Consider the following 17,244-nt stretch of genomic DNA (forward strand, 5'->3'; position numbering starts at 1 on the left):
AAAAATTTCGAAAATTCGAACAGAGATATTAAGATGATCAAGGTCTCTTTGTAAAGGTCAATGGACAATCATCCTGTAATTGGTGTTAGTAATGATCAAGTGCCATTCAACGTGATTATATACTAACCATAGGGAAAATTGTAGCAAAGACCTTGATCTCTTCTGATCTAGGAGTTGGATGATGAACCCAGTCAAGTTCCATCGATGCCTTTCCAATCATAAGAGCAAGGTTCATTTGGGCATATTCTTGTCCCAGGCAATAATGAGCACCAGTTCCAAAGACCAAATAGTTCTTAGCACCCTTTGCTTCTGCGTCACCAGAGAAATAACGTTCAGGGTCGAATTCGTCAGGTCGGTCATATACATCAGGATCGCGTAAAGCTGGGTAAGTTGTTGGCACAATCATGGCTCCTATTGCAGTGGTTAGAATTGGACATTGGTTTTGTGTCAGCTTCACATACCTTTAGGAACAGTATACTCCGGAGTAATTGGGAATGCTTTCTTGGCAACATATGGGACCATGAGAACAGGAGGGCGCCATCTCAATAACTCTCTAACCACGGCACGAGTATATTTCATGCTTTCCATCATGTCCATGTTTGGTCTAACTCGTTTATCACCACCACGAACGCGTAAGTTCTCCTCGCGGACCTTATCTAAAACCTCGGGACGTTGAGCCATCACTTGGAATAACCAGGTAGCGGCACTGCTAGTAGCATCTTGGGAAGCGAACAAGAAGGTAAAGACGGTTTGAGCGATTTCGTAGTCGGTGAATTCACGGAGTAATGGTGTTGGCTTGGTCATTCCTTTAGTTGAGAGACCCTTTTCTTCTGCCTCGCGCCAAGCAGCGGACTCGAGTTGAGACTTGATCCATCCATCCATGATACAAGAAACTTCACCACCAGCAGCCATGCGAACCTTGCTCTTTGCGGCACATTTGGAGAATTCCTCAAGCACCATATCAGCAGCAATCTTCCCATACCAAGACTTGGTGAATGGAAGAATGATTGGGAAGTTGACCAATTCCAAAGCAGCAGTGATGTTGTAGTAATCGTCGGCAATCTTCTTGATAGCTTCATCTGAGATGTAGAAACCAACGAATGTACGACAGGAAACGGCGCACAGCAATTCTCGGAATTCGGACATGAATGGAATGGGTTTTCCTCCAGCTTCCTCAGTAATCTTGGCGAATCTTTTATTGTATTGGTTATAGACGTCGTCTTGCCCTGGGAGATAGCAATCGAGAGCTTTGCGAGTAAATAATCCATTGAGACCCTTTCGGAAATCGACATGAGCCTTTCCGTCCAGGAAAACCCAGTTGGTCTCGCCCAATAACTTGTGTGCTGCATCGACTACGCATGGTTTAACGTATGCTGGGGAATTGAAAACTTTTCGAGCCATATCACGCGTAGAAGCAATAACAACGAATCTGAAAATGATTAGGGCCTAATTTTTGAAGCGGCACATCATGGTGTTGACTTACTTGTGGAAAACAGATACGCAACTGAGGTCACCGCTTGCCCATTTTGCTTGATATTCATGAAATTTTGGATTGACAGATTGTAAAAATGGACCGATAAAGGGGGCTTTCCATGCTGGACCGATGATTGAACCTTTTTGCCAGAGATAACTAACTTTCAAGGTGTTAGTGGTGCGATTGGTCCATTGACGCGTTGAGAAGTTTCTTCTTACATTGATCATAAGCTACCATGAGGCAAAGAATTGTAAGCACAATCTGCCATGCGCTGACTTCTGCCAGTTTGGCTAAATAACTATTGAGTTGAGGATGCCCAATAATCTGAGCCAATTTTGCATCTGCCACAGGTGAGGCATAAGTGATATTTTGTACCACGTCCGCCATGGTTTGTTCGTTGTGGTATATGAACCAAACGGGAAATGTAATGTATTGACAATGTATTGACAATGACGCCTTTCCTCAACAACAACAACCGAAAATATTTTTGGGGTCGCAAGTAACAATCACAAAAAGAGAAGATTGATATGAAGAACAATCTTATAAGAATATCAATCTGACTAGTAACTATGCAGTCTCTCTTGTCAGAAGATATCTACTACTTGTACGATACGACAAGTTGTTGGATAAAAGTTATTAAGAAGAATTGAAATGTATGGAAAGGAAGGGAAGAATCTGAGTGGGAGGATGGGAAAGTCGGGGAATTTATTTATTGTATTGTATTATGAAGCACCAGAGCCTTACCATAAGGAAGAATTGGGAAGTAACGGAATTTGATTAAGTAATCCACTCCAGCTGCCTGAGCAACGATTGCATCCAATCATCTATGATCCAATTTGATGAGTTTAGTTAGATTGGGGCACCATCGGGTGAATAGACCGATCTGAAAAATTCATCTAACGAGGAGTATTGAAGGAGCTTCCAAGGTTGTTTGCTATTGGATTGGATTGAACTAGGATTATTAGATTTCATTAAAGGCCCTCGAGAGACCTTTCCAACAAGGGTTCATCCGCCCGGCAAGAGAGGACAGAGAGGAAAGAGAGGAAAGAAAATTCCAACGTGAACATCAGTGGAGTGAAAGTCTATGAGCTAATCATACTAGGGCGGAAGTAGACGTCCCAAAAGGGCATCTACGATCTATTGACTAGTGGCGCGATATGTGGTGGATGATTCTGGGAAATGAGATGTTCATCGGAAAGCTGTACTGTAACACGGGATACGGCTACGGGAGTACAGTTATCCGGAGTACAGTTGTCAAGTAGAAGACAATTAGAATCTACTCATTCACGAGGATGAGTGTAGCGAATGCGCGTGTTGCACCGGTCCCTAGGTAGTTACATGTTCACTTCACTTCACTTCACTTCACTTCTATACCGGTACTCGGTAATCTTCTACACAACAGATAAGGAGGGCGAGAAGAGAATGCAACAGTATCTCATTCTATCAAGAGACGGCATTATTCTTTCAATCCATTGATTCGTATGTCTAGGTTCGGAAGCAAACAATAGGGCTAGATAGTAGTTCAAGGGTTATGGGTTGATTGATAGGTGGATAGGTTCGTAAGGTCAAGCTTTTGTTAGAATGAGGAAAGTCAAAGTTTGTATGAGTTGAAGAAAAGTATAAGCAAGCAAACAGGTACGGAATGATTATGGTTGGTTCTCATAGTGTGCGCCTGTTACTTTTCTGTTGGTGCCATTGTGGTGCTGACCCTTTGCTGACCTGAGTTATTGTTTCTGAGCCTAATATCGACATCATATTATCCGTTCACCACCACTAGAAATGAAAGATTTGCATACCTACGAACAATCCTGGTCAAATATATTACCAACCATTTTCCATATCTTCCGAAGCTTCCATACTTATCAAGTCCAAGGAAGAGGAGTGATTGCAGTAAACTCCATTCTGGCATGATATATATTGATCCTAAGTACCGTAGTCGTACTAATAAGCATACTATAGACTTTGGTAGCTAACGTCTAGATGAAGCCACGGTTACTAGGTAGATTCTTCAAACTAGAAGCATATCCGAGTAGTAAACCAAAATACTCAAGACGTGTCAGAACAATAGAGGAACACTCAACTCCATCTGCTCACGATGATGATGAATCTCCATTTCTAACTAAATCACGAGAAATCCATCTGTACTCGGAGCCTCCAATTTGTACTCGGTCCTAATGAACAAAACTGGTGGCTGGTTGTGCTGTACAATCAACCAACTCAACAAACCCTAGTCTTGGCATACATGTATCCCCTATTCAAGATCAAAAATATATCTTCATCCCGCGACCAAATCCCCCCTTCCATAAAAACACCACAACTTGAACGAACCTCGGAGCCTCCTACTCAAAACACAAAACACACATATACATTCAGCCGGTACCTTTCTACGCCAGATTCCTCCATCAAACAAACAACACCCATCCCTCCCATTACCCATCTCCAAACTCCAAAAATCCACCCAAAACCTAATCTGAATCAACTTCTCAGATCACCTCATAGATAAAACATGTGTTAGCTCAGTCCACCGAGGAGTCAGTCCAACAACGTGATTTTAAGTTAATCGAATGGTTAACTTACTTTTGATACGCGTACATATTACATGCTTACATAGTATGTAATACCGGTACGGAGTGTAATGATAATAGTGGGGAAGTAATGTATGTATCTTAACTCGCGAGTCTGTTCTGGTCAGCAGCATGGACCAACATATTTCACAACACAGCCACCTCGAATTTTCCAAATCAGTATCAGTCTTCCACTCGCAACATCTCTAATACAAGGACCCAAACCCTCATCTTATCCAACCTCTATAAACTCCAAATAATACCACCATCTACCACTCAAAAAAAACTATAATCCAACCATATCTTTCAATCCTCTTCACCCAATCCATTCTCTCCCGAGTCTCCAATCACTAATTCCCAGCCCCGCCCCTCAACCCTCAATACCAAAATCAACAAATCAAGCTATAATCACACAAAGGAATAAATACCCGAGCTACTAGGTATCTACTCTCGTGCTACTCGACCTAGTATTCTACGTAGTATTTTCCCTGAAAATAAGCTTACTTCGTTGGAAGAAGAGGGGTGTGAATCCTTCATCATGATGAGAAGGTGTCATGTCATATGATCACGAGTCGAGTATCTCTTTAGTGGGAGATTCTAATCTAGACTTGGTGCGGGATACTGGATGCGAATTTTGGTGATGGGGTTTACTGTTGTTTGTTTTGATGTTAATTGTTATGTATGTGTTTTGTTGCTACTTTGATTTCCTGGGTATCAATATGGATTTTTCGGTGCGAGATGTGGTCTAAGAAATATGTGATGTCTTTTTGATTCTCCTTTTAATATGCCTACCCTTTCTGCCTTTCTGCTTCACTTTGGTTTGGTTTATCAATTTCACGCTGGGAAACACTCACGGGAACATCTCTCACATTGCTGGATACCAACTCCTATACACATAGTCATAGACGAAAGAAGATCGATTTTCATTCTGCTATTCTCAGACTTAATTCATACTGTTCTATAACTCATCTGAAATTTTGATACACCGAATTCAGTTCTACCTTTCTAATTCACATCAAGAACATTTGGAAGATTCTATCTCTTGAGTATTTATACAAACTCAAAAATATCTTTCCAAAAAAATTAGATCTCCAACATCAGAATCAAATATCACCTTATACACATGCCTCTACTTTCTCATTCTTACCACACGACGTCTTTCAAATGAATCAAATTCACAAGCTCGCAGTTGATGGAATAGCATCTTATCTCTTTCTCTCTTCCCATTCCTATGCGTCTCTTGTTCCTTTCCCTCCTTTCTTCCTCTTCCTTCTCCAATTTTTTCATTTCACTTTTCTCTCTGCTTTTCTCCTGCTGCTGCTATTCTCTTTTCTTACAAATTTTCCCTCTTCTTAGCTTTTTCAACATCCTCATCTTTATCCATGTATGAACCTTGATCGTCCCGATCGTAGTGAATAGCTTCAATTCACCTAGCCACTGTATTGCAAGCCCTAAGCGAAAGCGAAACAGACTAGCTCTTTCCGTAGCGTCTATATAAGGCCAGGACTTTGTATACATAGCTAGCTCTTTAGATAGAATACAATTAGACATTTAGGACCTCCGAATACGTGGGTGCTACGTCTTCCGTATCCTTCTCAAGCCAACAATCAAGTACTCTCAACTTCCCAGTATCTTCCAGTTTTCGTTCAACAATACTCCAGGATGTGGTCATTCTTATTTTAGAGTCTCCAGCCAAACATAAGTGTAGCATTCTATCCACATCTTCGTTAGAGATTCTCATTCTGGCTTCCCTGAAAAACAGGACACGTAAGAGGTAATTTTCAACTCCTCCATTCCTAAACCCTCCGCTTTTTTCTCAATGCCCTCCCCTCACTTTGTCTACGCCCTCAAATCTGGTCTACATATCTCGAACTTGAGACTGAGAATCAGCCCTCAGATCCGGCCCATACATCTTGAATCTAGGATCGAGAATATCCCGGAAAAAAAGTGCTCGATGTGATACGTCAAGATCAAGATCCATCATCACCACACACTGCCAAATCTTCTCCCTTGGTAGAAGCACACCTCGCATATCGAACAATTCATTACACATTGCTCTGCGAACCCCCTAATTTCCCATTCTGAATTTCGGATGGTATGAACTACCTACTCGTCTTTGCTCCAAGGCCCCGGTAACCCCCCGTTCTGAATTTCATATACCATGAAGCATCTATCCTATGGTCTTTTCCCAAAGCATTTTTACACTTTAATTATAAATTCTCATTATCTATATATACATATATGTATGTATGTATGTATGTATGTATGTATGTATGTATGTATTTATAAATTGAGAGTTTAAAGTTGAGAGTTTAGAGTTCAGAGTTGGGGATTTAGAGTCGGGAGCCAGGAGCCAGGAATCAGGAATCAGGAATCAGGAGTCAGGAGTCAGGAGTCAGAAGTAATCAATAATTTCCTCCCCTTGCCCTTCTCCTCTTCTCTCCCTTTGCCATCTCCCCCTCCCCCTTCCTCTCCCCTCATTCCGCAAATTAAGAAAATCCAAAATCCAAAATCAACTACCCACTAGGTATTCAAGATACAATAATAGGAAGTTGGAACTCGCCACCACCCATCTCATGACTCAACTCTTCTACCTTCTTCCCTAACTACCTAATACCTAATATCAGAAATTTAATTTCATCCTTCTAATCGAGTTGGAAACTGGGAATGGTTTCTAGTTTCATAGTCTTGTTATTCATGTGTTTCTTGTATTAATCTTATATATCTTGTCTACCTAGGAATTGAATTTCCTAGTTGGTTTATGAGCGGTTGTACTGGATTAGATGTATAGATCTGATTCTTTTGCTTTACAGTTGTAATTCGCATAAATTACGAGTACATTTATATCTCCTTTGACCATCTTGATTACATCCGCATTCTTATTCATATTCATATTCTTATTCTTATTTTTATTCTTATTTTTACTCTTATTTTTATTCCCTTTTTATTCCCTTTTTATTCCCTATACTCCTCCTTCTATTATTCTCAAAATCCATATACATCAGTTATCAAACTTTATATCTATAGATATATACACGCATACCTCTCAGCCTATAAACAAATAACAAGCAGCAAACCATCTAACCATCTATGCATTCATTCATTTTAACCTTCAACCATCCCCGAAAAATCTCAACATACACACAAAACCATATACTCACAAACCTCCTTTCCCAACTCCATCTACAAAATATAATACACATCTAATCGATTTCCCTACTACGTGCACGATCCTACTATATGTACGCTTTTTTATATCAAAATAAAAATAAATTTAAAATTTAAAAATCATTATAATAATATAAAATTCAATTCTATGATTAATTAATATTATTAATTTAGATTTATAAGAATTTCAAATTATTAAATTGAGAATTGATTGAATAATTGGATAAAGAGAATATAGAATTTTGATATATAATTTCTTAATAAATAATATATTATAATAGATTTTTAGAATTATAATAGATTTTTATAGATTTTTTGATATCAATAATATTATAAAAAAATCAAAAAAATCAAAAAAGTAAAAAGAATTAAATTTAATATGGATTCTTAGATTTTTTGAATTATTTATAATTATTTTGAGAAAGTTGAAAATATATTTTAAAATGAATTTAAATTTTATATCTAATATTGAAGATTTAAAAATTATATTTTTGGAAAAGGAATTATGTTAGATATTAAAATATATAAATTTTTAATTTATTAAGGGAAATTATTTAAAAAAATCTTTTATTTTTAAAATTTTATTTTTAAAATTATTTTAATTTTAATTTTAAAATAAAATTCTTTAGAAATAAGTTTTTTGTAATTCGAAATATTATTAATTTATTTTTTTAAAATAATTTTTTCAAATAAAAGTTGATTTAATGTTAATTAATAATCAAATTTTCAAAATTTAATTTTTTTATTAAATTAAGATTTAATCAATATAGTTTTATTCTTTAATAATTGATTAAAATCTTTATAATAAAAATGTTTTAAATTAAAATTTCTTAAAAAAACTAATAAATATTTATATTATATTTATTATTGAATTAAATCAAATTATTAATTATATTTATAAATCTTTATTTAGATGTAATATTAATGAATTATAGATTTTAATATATTTATATTTTTTTAAAGATTATTAATATTATATAACTTAAAAATGAAATAAAATATATTAAATTTATTATTTTACTAATAATTAATCTTTAAAATATTTTCTACAAAAAATATTAGAATTTAATATCAATATAATTTCAAATTTTTAATAAAAGCTTTAGTTTTTTTTTTCAAATATTTTATATTATAATATATATAGTTTTATAATTTCATTAAATAAAACTCATATTTTTAATTATATTATAAAATATATTAATAAATAAATATTTTTTTCTATAAAAATTCGATGTCTTATTTATTATTATTATTACTATAATTTTTGAGATTTTTAAATTTTTTATTTCAAAATATTAAACCAATTTAATTCAATTATTTCAAATTTAAATTTCAAATTATAATATTGCTTTTTTAATTTTTAATTCAATTTAATTCAATATTTTATATAAATAATAAAAACGTGCATATAGTAGGGAAATCGGTTACCTAACTTATAAATCCAATCCAATCCCAGCTCCCACAATTCTCCAAGCTTACAGATTAGATCAGATCTAAATTTCGCTTCTACTAATCAATTTTCAATTGTTTTCTATATGGATGGGAAAATTGTGATATGAGGGGAGAGTAAAACATTATTAAATACCTATTGAATAGATAGTCTCCTTTTGATAAACGAGTGAGTGTTGGGAATTGGGAATTGGAAATCGGAAATTCAGGAAAAGGATATGAAATAAAAATAACATAAGATGAGATGAGATGAGATAAAATGAGACGACCCGAGATAAGTCTGTATAATAAATTGCTAGACGATCGCACTTATTGGATGGGAGATAGGTATTTAATATATATACAGGAATAGTGACTCGAGAAGACGAAACGAAACGAAATGCTATAGATAGATGAACGCAGCAAGGGTAAGAAGAACAATATATGATATTACATGAGAAACATTGAGAGAGCAAGAATGACTACCACTTTGCTAAGACTTAAGGATTGGGTTTCAGTGGTACAGACAAATACCATCTGACTTCCTATCGAATTTTGCATCTTCCATAGGTATCAAACTTTGGTTTTCCATCCAAAGACTTAGGAGAGATAGCCGCACAGATCCTCTCAAGGCTGGAGCAATGCATATTGAATGTGTAGAGCTGAATACAAGCCTTATACAGATACGAGGACTTTGCTTCATGATATAATATATAATCAAAAAGAGTATGATATAGAGTTACTTTTACTCTGAGTGACTACTAGGTCTGCAGTAATCTATTTTCATTTGCAAGGCAAGAGGATTTCATCTTGTAAGTATGATTTTGAGAAGTCAACACACAATAAATGTATCTGCAATACACGGGTTGTAGCCCATCAATACTATATCCCACCAAAATACCAATGATACCACTCTCCCATCATCCCATTATCCCCCCTCTCCCCTCTCCCCTCACCTCTCCACCGCTCCCCCCTTCTCACTCCACTCCCCCCAACTCCCCTCAAACTCACCCACACTTCTCCACCCATTCCCCCTCGCAATCTGGGCCGCCGCTCTCGACCTCACCCCCGCCTTACAATAAAACACACATTCCTCTTCCTTCCCCGGTCTCTCAAAGCCAAACCGATCTTCAAATTCCTCTTCACTAATACTAAACGCATCCGGATGTGTCGTGATAGAAATATTTACCGCGCTGGGAATCCGTCCTGTTTGTTGGATTTCGAGGGGTGTGCGGACATCGATTATGTGGGTGTTGGGGTGGGGAGAGGAGGTGAGGGTTTGGATCTGAGGGAGAGAAAGAAAAACATTAGGTTAGTAAATCTGATTGGGAAGGAGTGAGGGAAAAGGAGGGAGAAGAACAAACATCTTCGAAAGTGTAGTATTTGGATTTCGTCTCTGATTCCTGCGAATACGATCGAATTTGTCTGGAAAGTTGAACCGACTCTCGATCAAAGAATCCCGCATTCATCAATCCACTATCTCGAACCCTCTTGTTAAAATTCCTGCAACTGCTCGTAGACAAATGTGACATAGTATAGCATCTTGCAGATGAAGCCCCAATGCGCGATTGGAACCCGCGGGCTAGAGTGCGCGATACTCTCGGGGTCGCCATAATCTCCTTTTTTTATTAGTTTCGAATCTGTGAAAGCAAATATGTATTCGACGCTGGATCTAGTTGACGACTGCAAGGGTATGGACGGTCGTGTTATGGAAAGACTTTCTTTCTTCCCTTCTATCGGAGGTGTGGTTTTGATGGTGGAATGGATGGAGGGATGAAATATTACCCTGGATTTGAGGTAAGTCGACCACCCTACTTTCAAGCCATCTCTATTTTGAGCCACCCTTTTATATCATAAATCGTTTTTTTAGCCTATTAATATCTTTATCAATATATAATCTAATTTAATAAAAATTTGAATATATATAATTTAAACTATTTTAAGCTTATTTTGAAATTTTGAAATTTTTAGGAATTTTCTGTATTGAAATTCAAACCTTTAAAATATCGATTTTTTAATTTGTATAAGAATTATATATAAATTTAAAACTTTTATAAAATCTTTAATAACTTTTTAGTAATAATTATTAAAAGAAAACTATATATCTTTTTGAAAGTTTTGAATTTAAATTTATATAGAAATTAAAAAAAATTTAAAAAAAAATTAATAGATATAGAGATATAGTATATAGTGAGTTTAGAGTAATATAAATAATTTCTGTAATTTTGAGGGTATTCTTTTAAATATTTATTTATAGGAATTTTTTTTTTTTGAATTCTTTAAAATAAATATATTATAAATTTATAAAAAAAATTTATAGTTTATTTTTAATAATTTTTATTAAAAAGTTATTAAAGATTTTATAAAAAATTTAAATTTATATATGATTTTTATATAAATTTAAAAATCGATATTTTGAAGTTTTAGATTTCAATATAAAAAAATCCTAAAAATCTAAAAACTTTAGATTAAATTCAAAACGATCTGAATTATATATATATAAATTTTCAATAAATTCTATTTATAAATAAAAGAATTAAAAATTCCATTTTTGGTGTAAAAAGTGGCTCAAAAGGAGAGTGGCCCGAAAGTAGGGTACCCGATTTACCGTCTAGCGATCCATGTTAGATTTCGTCATGTCATTGTCAAGACAAATAATTGAGAGCACATCAAAATTAAAAAAACAATGGGCATAGAAAAAAATCATAGGTTATGCTAAATCAAGATGTTTTCGCGAATTCTGATATCGTAAAGAATAATTTGATCTATTCAATAATCTACAAGGCGGCTCACCTGGAAGATCAAGTAGCCAAATCTCGTTCTCAAACGAGCTCACCAGGAGTTCACCAGGAACAACTTGCTATGCGAGAGCTTAAGCACCTGGATACCTTTACTTTCCAGAGGGACGATATCTTGGCAAGACACACAAATATATCAGTAAATCTTTCTAGGCAACCTAAATTCAGAGTTAGAATCTTAATTCTCGGATACTTTGAACGGCTGTTGCAGATCAAGTGTATAATGGATCCATGATAGAACGGAGTGTAGTACTTAAAGCGAAAGTCGAAACACGATGAACCAAACCACAGGTTAAAATGATATATTGTACATGATAATGGGTATCAATCTATTTGTTGGATTTTGAAATGACTTATACTCCTTAAAGATATTCCTCCCCCTTTAATTTGGGCCAGCCTTTACTCAGTATCTCCTCAACCCTTCATCATGAGGCAAAATATTCCTCACAATATCTCCAATTTAAAACAGCATCCTACTTGGATTGGCTTCCTTAGCAGGATCTTCCCCCTCCGGCTTCTTAGCAACCGGACTTCCATGGGCAAAGAACAACACCTTAATAGCAATTGCCAAACCTGCATGTAGAACAACCACCATGATAAGTAATATTTTACTTGTCTGTTTATCCGTAGCGCTGAGAACTGGATACAAATTCCTAAGAAGGAAAGCAACGCTCAACCCGAATCCAACTCCTACGAATACCCAATTCATGATTGTAAGGGATGACCAGGAGACCAATGCGACAGGAATCCATACGAGATTGGAGTAACCGTAAAGAGCAGCGCATTCGAGAAGATTGGCAGATTCGCTGCCAAAATATTTGAGGGCAAGGAAGAGAAGAATTGGAATTACGAATGTGTATCCATAGATTAGACCTGCGGCGCCTGCGGAAGAACCCAAGTTAGTATTATGTTCATTCTCTCTAACCATCGATGCACTTCAATTCCCACTCAAGGAAAAGAGAGAACCTACCGCTCAACAACCCAAAATCGTACGCAAATCTTCCTTCTCCTCTTTCCGCAAGATACAAACTAACCGTTCCTCCCATGAATAGAATAAAGATAACCGTCGTAGCAATCCAAAATGGACCATACAAATCCGGATTCCCCTCTAATACATCCAAGAAATTTGCACGAGGATATAAAGCTGCCCAACATCGTGCTAGAACGGAAGAAGTATCGACATCAAAGAACTGTGAGTAGAAATGTAGGGACCAGAGGTAACGTTTCGAGGTATTGGGACCACCTGCAGTCGCTGGAGCGGGGAGACCAGGCGATGTGGGCTTATTGCGGGATGAGGAGGGATTGTTTTCGAAATTGGAATTGTGGAAGGAGAGATCTTCTTGGAGATCAGTGTGGCCTAGATCGCCCTGGGTTTGTTAGTATGAGAAAATGGGTTTGGATTGAAGGGAGAAAAATGAGTCCTGGGGAAAGTAAATGATAAGCATACCTCCTCGTCCACATCGACGACGACATCATATCCAGCTCCCGACATTTTGTTTTGCTGCAACTAGAATAATTTGACGTTGCGAGGATTGTTGCGTGAGTGATGTTCTATGTTGTAGCTTGGGACAGCTTGCGAATCTGGAGATAGGCGCGCTAAGAGATGCAGGCGATATCATCCCTGCAAAACGAGTGTTCATTCCGCTGATTAGATGAGATATAGAAAGTTCAAAATGTTTTCTTACATAAGTATTCTTTGTTAATCGTATAACTATTCGAATTGGTACAAAGAGATCTCTTAATGTTATACTAGACAGGAATCACTTAGATATATTCATTCGGGTAACAATCAAATTGATCTAATAAATCTCTGGTGCTTTACAACATTACATCTTTCACAATAGCCACAGTGCTGAAAAGACTTGTGCTGATCCACCACGATAATAAGACTAGAAACTATTGTTATACCAGTATATCCACCCTTGAAGATGACCACCGATTGTTGTACTACCCTTGTTCCAATACGTACCCAGCGAATCATGATCCCACTCCGCTCAACTCTAATTAGGTTTCTGCTGGAAGGGAATTCGCCTACCAGGCAATAAATGCATCTCACTAGGTCATCTGGAGATTATGCTGGTAGGGAAGATTGTCAGAAAGTACCATTCGTCACAAAGTCATCGCTTGACGCAATACTGGACGGTATATAGGATAGATAGTTCGTTCCCGTGATGCAGCCATTTGTCCAAAGCAAGAAGTCCTTCAATATTGGCCCAAAGCCCACAATCGAACTAGAAAGGCAAATCAAATTAGTTCAGGCAGGCAGGCACATATCGACTTCAAATTCAACGGCACACGAAAGAGTGTTCTTGAAGATATTTGTAATTGGTGTGCTGAACAATCGTCTCATTGCTTCATTTGCCTCATGCTATTGTTCTCAAATACAGAGCCGGCCACGCAAAGAACCCATTGATACATCCGCGCACCAATCCTCCCTTCCACAATCTCCCTGTGAACCCAAACGCCATAGGAGCGAAACATTTACTTGAGCTTCTTCTTTGGGCGGAGTTGGTTGGTGTGTCCGCACTTCTTCTTTCTGCAGTTGGTAGCACGGGGAGGGAGACGGGCCTAAATTTGTTAATCAGTATGTCGTGACTTGATGGGAAAAATCGAAAAACGTACGTAGCATTTTCTGCAGATCATCTTCTCGCAGTTGAACTTGGAGGCAAGGGCCTTGAGAGATGGCTCAATAAGACCACCACGGAGGCGGAGGACCAAGTGGAGAGTGGATTCCTATGGGCAAAATAATGTCAATCAGCCAATTCCGATGCTTCCATCTCATTATCCCCTTTATGTACGTCCTCCAGCTCCAATAATTCCCAGAGATGTCCAAACTTGTCGATTCAATCCGGAGTGTGAGACAATCGTACCTTTTGGATGTTGTAGTCTGAGAGAGTACGTCCGTCCTCAAGTTGCTTTCCAGCGAAGATCAAACGTTGTTGATCGGGGGGAATTCCCTCCTTGTCTTGGATCTTGGCCTTAACATTGTCGATGGTGTCAGAGGACTCGACCTCAAGAGTGATGGTCTTGCCCGTAAGGGTCTTGACGAAGCTATCAATGTATCATCAGTTTCCTATCATATAAATCTGTGTATCGATGTCGCAAATAAATCCGAAAATCATGTTATCTCGTGGTAGGTGGCGGGTGGGATATCGGGGGTTCTTACATCTGCACTAAAATCGCAAACGAGGTCAGTAATTACTCGGAAGCATTTTAAATGACCGCAAGGGCTGTATATACTTACTGGTTGCTGAGGTTCTTCGATTTGTCGTACTTGTCGTGGAAATCTGAATTTCGAAGTCCCAACTCAAGTCGAATATTGCAAAGAATGTGGGTTGGGAAGCGAGAAAAACCCTAGCGCGTTGGATCACATGACATGACCAGGTGTCCACCCTCGAATTTGAGGCCGCCCGCTCATCAAACAGGTAGCCATCAGGGTGTGATAGAACGATGTTAGAAATTAATTGATCCTATTGATGTAAACATTATCGAGCCTGAAGCTTCCATTCAGTTATTTCTCTGGGTATCTATAATGAATCCTAAACACCAATGAACCTATTCGAAGCAAGATCGCACCCTTTCCCAATACATCCGAACCGGAAATATTACCTGAACCAGTCCTTCGAAAATTGCACACGAACTAATAAGGAACCCAATTGATTCATGCTCACTCTTTCGTGGGAGAATCAACGTCTCTATCATCGGATTCTTCCTCTTCGACGTCGTCATCTACCTCGACGCCATGTATCATCTCCTCCTGATGAGCGTTTTTCCCCTCACTCTCTTCCTGCTCTAACAATTCTTTCCTACGCTCATCTAACATCCATTTTTCCAATTGAATCTCAGTAGTAAAAACACCATGTACCAATTTCCCAATAGAAGTTCCAATATTTCTCGCTAAACCAGTCAACGAGAGCATGAAGACATCATCTAACAGGAACAACTTACCAGCAATCTCAAAAAAGGCCTTAGCACTTTCAGGTAACTCTTCAACTGTCCGATATCTTCTATACTTTTCACCAGGGCGAACAATATCTTGGGATTCTTCATCATCCACACAAGCTACTGGCTTTTGAAGGATTAATGTTTTGTGGACTTCTTTGGCCCGATTGATTGGATCTGGATCGACTATTGCCATTGTCGTCTCAGGTAGGATGTCCGGCAATGGAAAGAGCTCCAAAACTTGCTGAGGAACTGTTCAGAATCTTAGTGAAAACCATATTCAACCAATGTAGTATCTGCTCACCTTTCTGATCCCTATCATCGATCCAAGTCTTGTGATACCAACTCATCCAGTCGTCCATTTGTTCTCCAGTCATTTTGAAAACGTCTGCATCTGTGATTTTGATTTCATCTCCACGCTTCAAGCCTTCAGTCGGATTATCGAACATGATACTTTGCCATTTAGTCCAGTTGATTTTTGCGGCTGTGGCATCTAGATTGCTTTCTGGATGACGGTGTATGTCGTCGAATGGCTGGCTGAGTTTTGTGGCAATAACTATCAGACTGGTGAGTTGATATTCTGGATATCCAGTTGTTCCATGTAACCGCTTGTTGTGGATCGGGTATGAGAAATTGTATTCCAGAATCTCAGCAAGATGATTTACAGCCATGTAAATGTCAACTGAGAAAGGTTAGATTTAAAAAAGAACTCTGAATCTGAGGTTGGAAACACACCTGGAAGACCCAAATCTCTAACACTCTTGTATAGAAGTATTTTGTGGTTTATTGGGGGGAAAACCATTTCGAAATTGAAATTGAAGAATGAAATCATATCGAGTACTGTTTGATGAAGTCTATGCCCGTTCAAGATACCGTGGATCTCAAGTGCTCTGAAATAATGACCTGGTAATCGAGCTCTCATTTCCTTGGGGATTTCTTTAATCTGCATTCGTTTAGTAAATAGGGAACTATGTTTACGAACCTCACTTACCACTCGTGTATAGATAATCTCATCCCTAGTTGCCCATTTATATATTTCTCCTAAACTTGTAGGCAGTCGTAAAAGCAGTATTCCAAGGTAGCAGAACCCCAGAGTCTCAATTAATTTTGGAAGATTTTTCTTGGCCCTAGATGCCCTCTTCCTACTCATAACAGTCGAAGCCGTACTTCTATAACCTGTCCCATCCGTATCCGTGTCGTCTCCTTCCGTCGTTGACCCAAATTCGGTCCCATACTCACTTCTCTCGTCTCCCGAACCTTGTAAAACTCTCAATCTCAATTCCCACAAATCTCTCACGATAGTTTCTAATTCTTCTGGAAAGCCCTTCACTGTCACTAACCAGTGGGTTTGTTTCCAAAGGATCAATTGGTAACATTGTAAATAGAGTTGCGTGGCATCACGGCCCCCGAAAACTTTTTCCACCTGCTCTTTTTGCTCTCGCCGTTTTCTTGACTTCTTCCCTTGTTGGTTCCAGTCATCCTCATCTTGTTGAGTTTGTGTAAAACCCTAGACTGAGTTATTTTATGACCAATTTAGTTTGGAAACGTTTACAAACTGCTTGCTCATGACCTCGTTGACAAAACTTTTTACCATCTTCAATATAGAATTTTCGAGCGCGGCATCCTTCTTCACTACATGTCTCCCCTCTGCGAAATTTGTGATAATCAATCGCTGATGACATAGCTTATAGCAGAGATTAGCACTTTGAGAGTTTTTGAATCATGACTTCCAGTGGCATATTCAGTACATAAAATCGGGTTTCATTTTCCCGAAATCGTTTACGTGGAAAAATTGGCGCTAGAAGCGGGTGGACATAGCACTTCTACTTTTTTTTTAATGTACTACTAGTAGGTACTTCACTGGTGGAAA

At 37.8% G+C, this 17,244-nt stretch overlaps 4 protein-coding genes across 4 annotated transcripts; all 4 read right to left on the reverse strand.

The window, feature by feature from the left end:
- Positions 1 to 37: 37 nt before the first annotated feature.
- EAF01_007529 (uncharacterized protein) lies at positions 38 to 1,861 on the reverse strand (the record flags this gene model as incomplete). Its single annotated transcript, XM_038915785.1, has 5 exons — positions 38 to 73; positions 128 to 411; positions 462 to 1,429; positions 1,484 to 1,634; positions 1,693 to 1,861. The coding sequence occupies 5 exons, from the start codon at positions 1,859 to 1,861 to the stop codon at positions 38 to 40; spliced, it is 1,608 nt and encodes a 535-aa protein (XP_038768256.1).
- Positions 1,862 to 9,586: 7,725 nt separating this feature from the next.
- Positions 9,587 to 10,247, reverse strand: EAF01_007530 (uncharacterized protein; the record flags this gene model as incomplete). The annotated part of the gene is made up of 2 exons (XM_038915786.1): positions 9,587 to 9,919; positions 9,999 to 10,247. The coding sequence occupies 2 exons, from the start codon at positions 10,245 to 10,247 to the stop codon at positions 9,587 to 9,589; spliced, it is 582 nt and encodes a 193-aa protein (XP_038768257.1).
- A 1,645-nt stretch (positions 10,248 to 11,892) lies between these two features.
- Positions 11,893 to 12,924, reverse strand: EAF01_007531 (uncharacterized protein; the record flags this gene model as incomplete). Its single annotated transcript, XM_038915787.1, has 3 exons — positions 11,893 to 12,314; positions 12,403 to 12,799; positions 12,880 to 12,924. The coding sequence occupies 3 exons, from the start codon at positions 12,922 to 12,924 to the stop codon at positions 11,893 to 11,895; spliced, it is 864 nt and encodes a 287-aa protein (XP_038768258.1).
- Positions 12,925 to 15,099: 2,175 nt separating this feature from the next.
- EAF01_007532 (uncharacterized protein) lies at positions 15,100 to 17,056 on the reverse strand (the record flags this gene model as incomplete). Its single annotated transcript, XM_038915788.1, has 6 exons — positions 15,100 to 15,329; positions 15,381 to 15,626; positions 15,679 to 16,056; positions 16,110 to 16,317; positions 16,366 to 16,881; positions 16,931 to 17,056. The coding sequence occupies 6 exons, from the start codon at positions 17,054 to 17,056 to the stop codon at positions 15,100 to 15,102; spliced, it is 1,704 nt and encodes a 567-aa protein (XP_038768259.1).
- Positions 17,057 to 17,244: the final 188 nt, after the last annotated feature.

The sequence above is a fragment of the Botrytis porri genome (assembly GCF_014898465.1).
Source record: "Botrytis porri strain MUCL 3234 chromosome Unknown BPOR_010, whole genome shotgun sequence".
Classification (NCBI taxonomy): Eukaryota; Fungi; Ascomycota; class Leotiomycetes; order Helotiales; family Sclerotiniaceae; genus Botrytis; species Botrytis porri.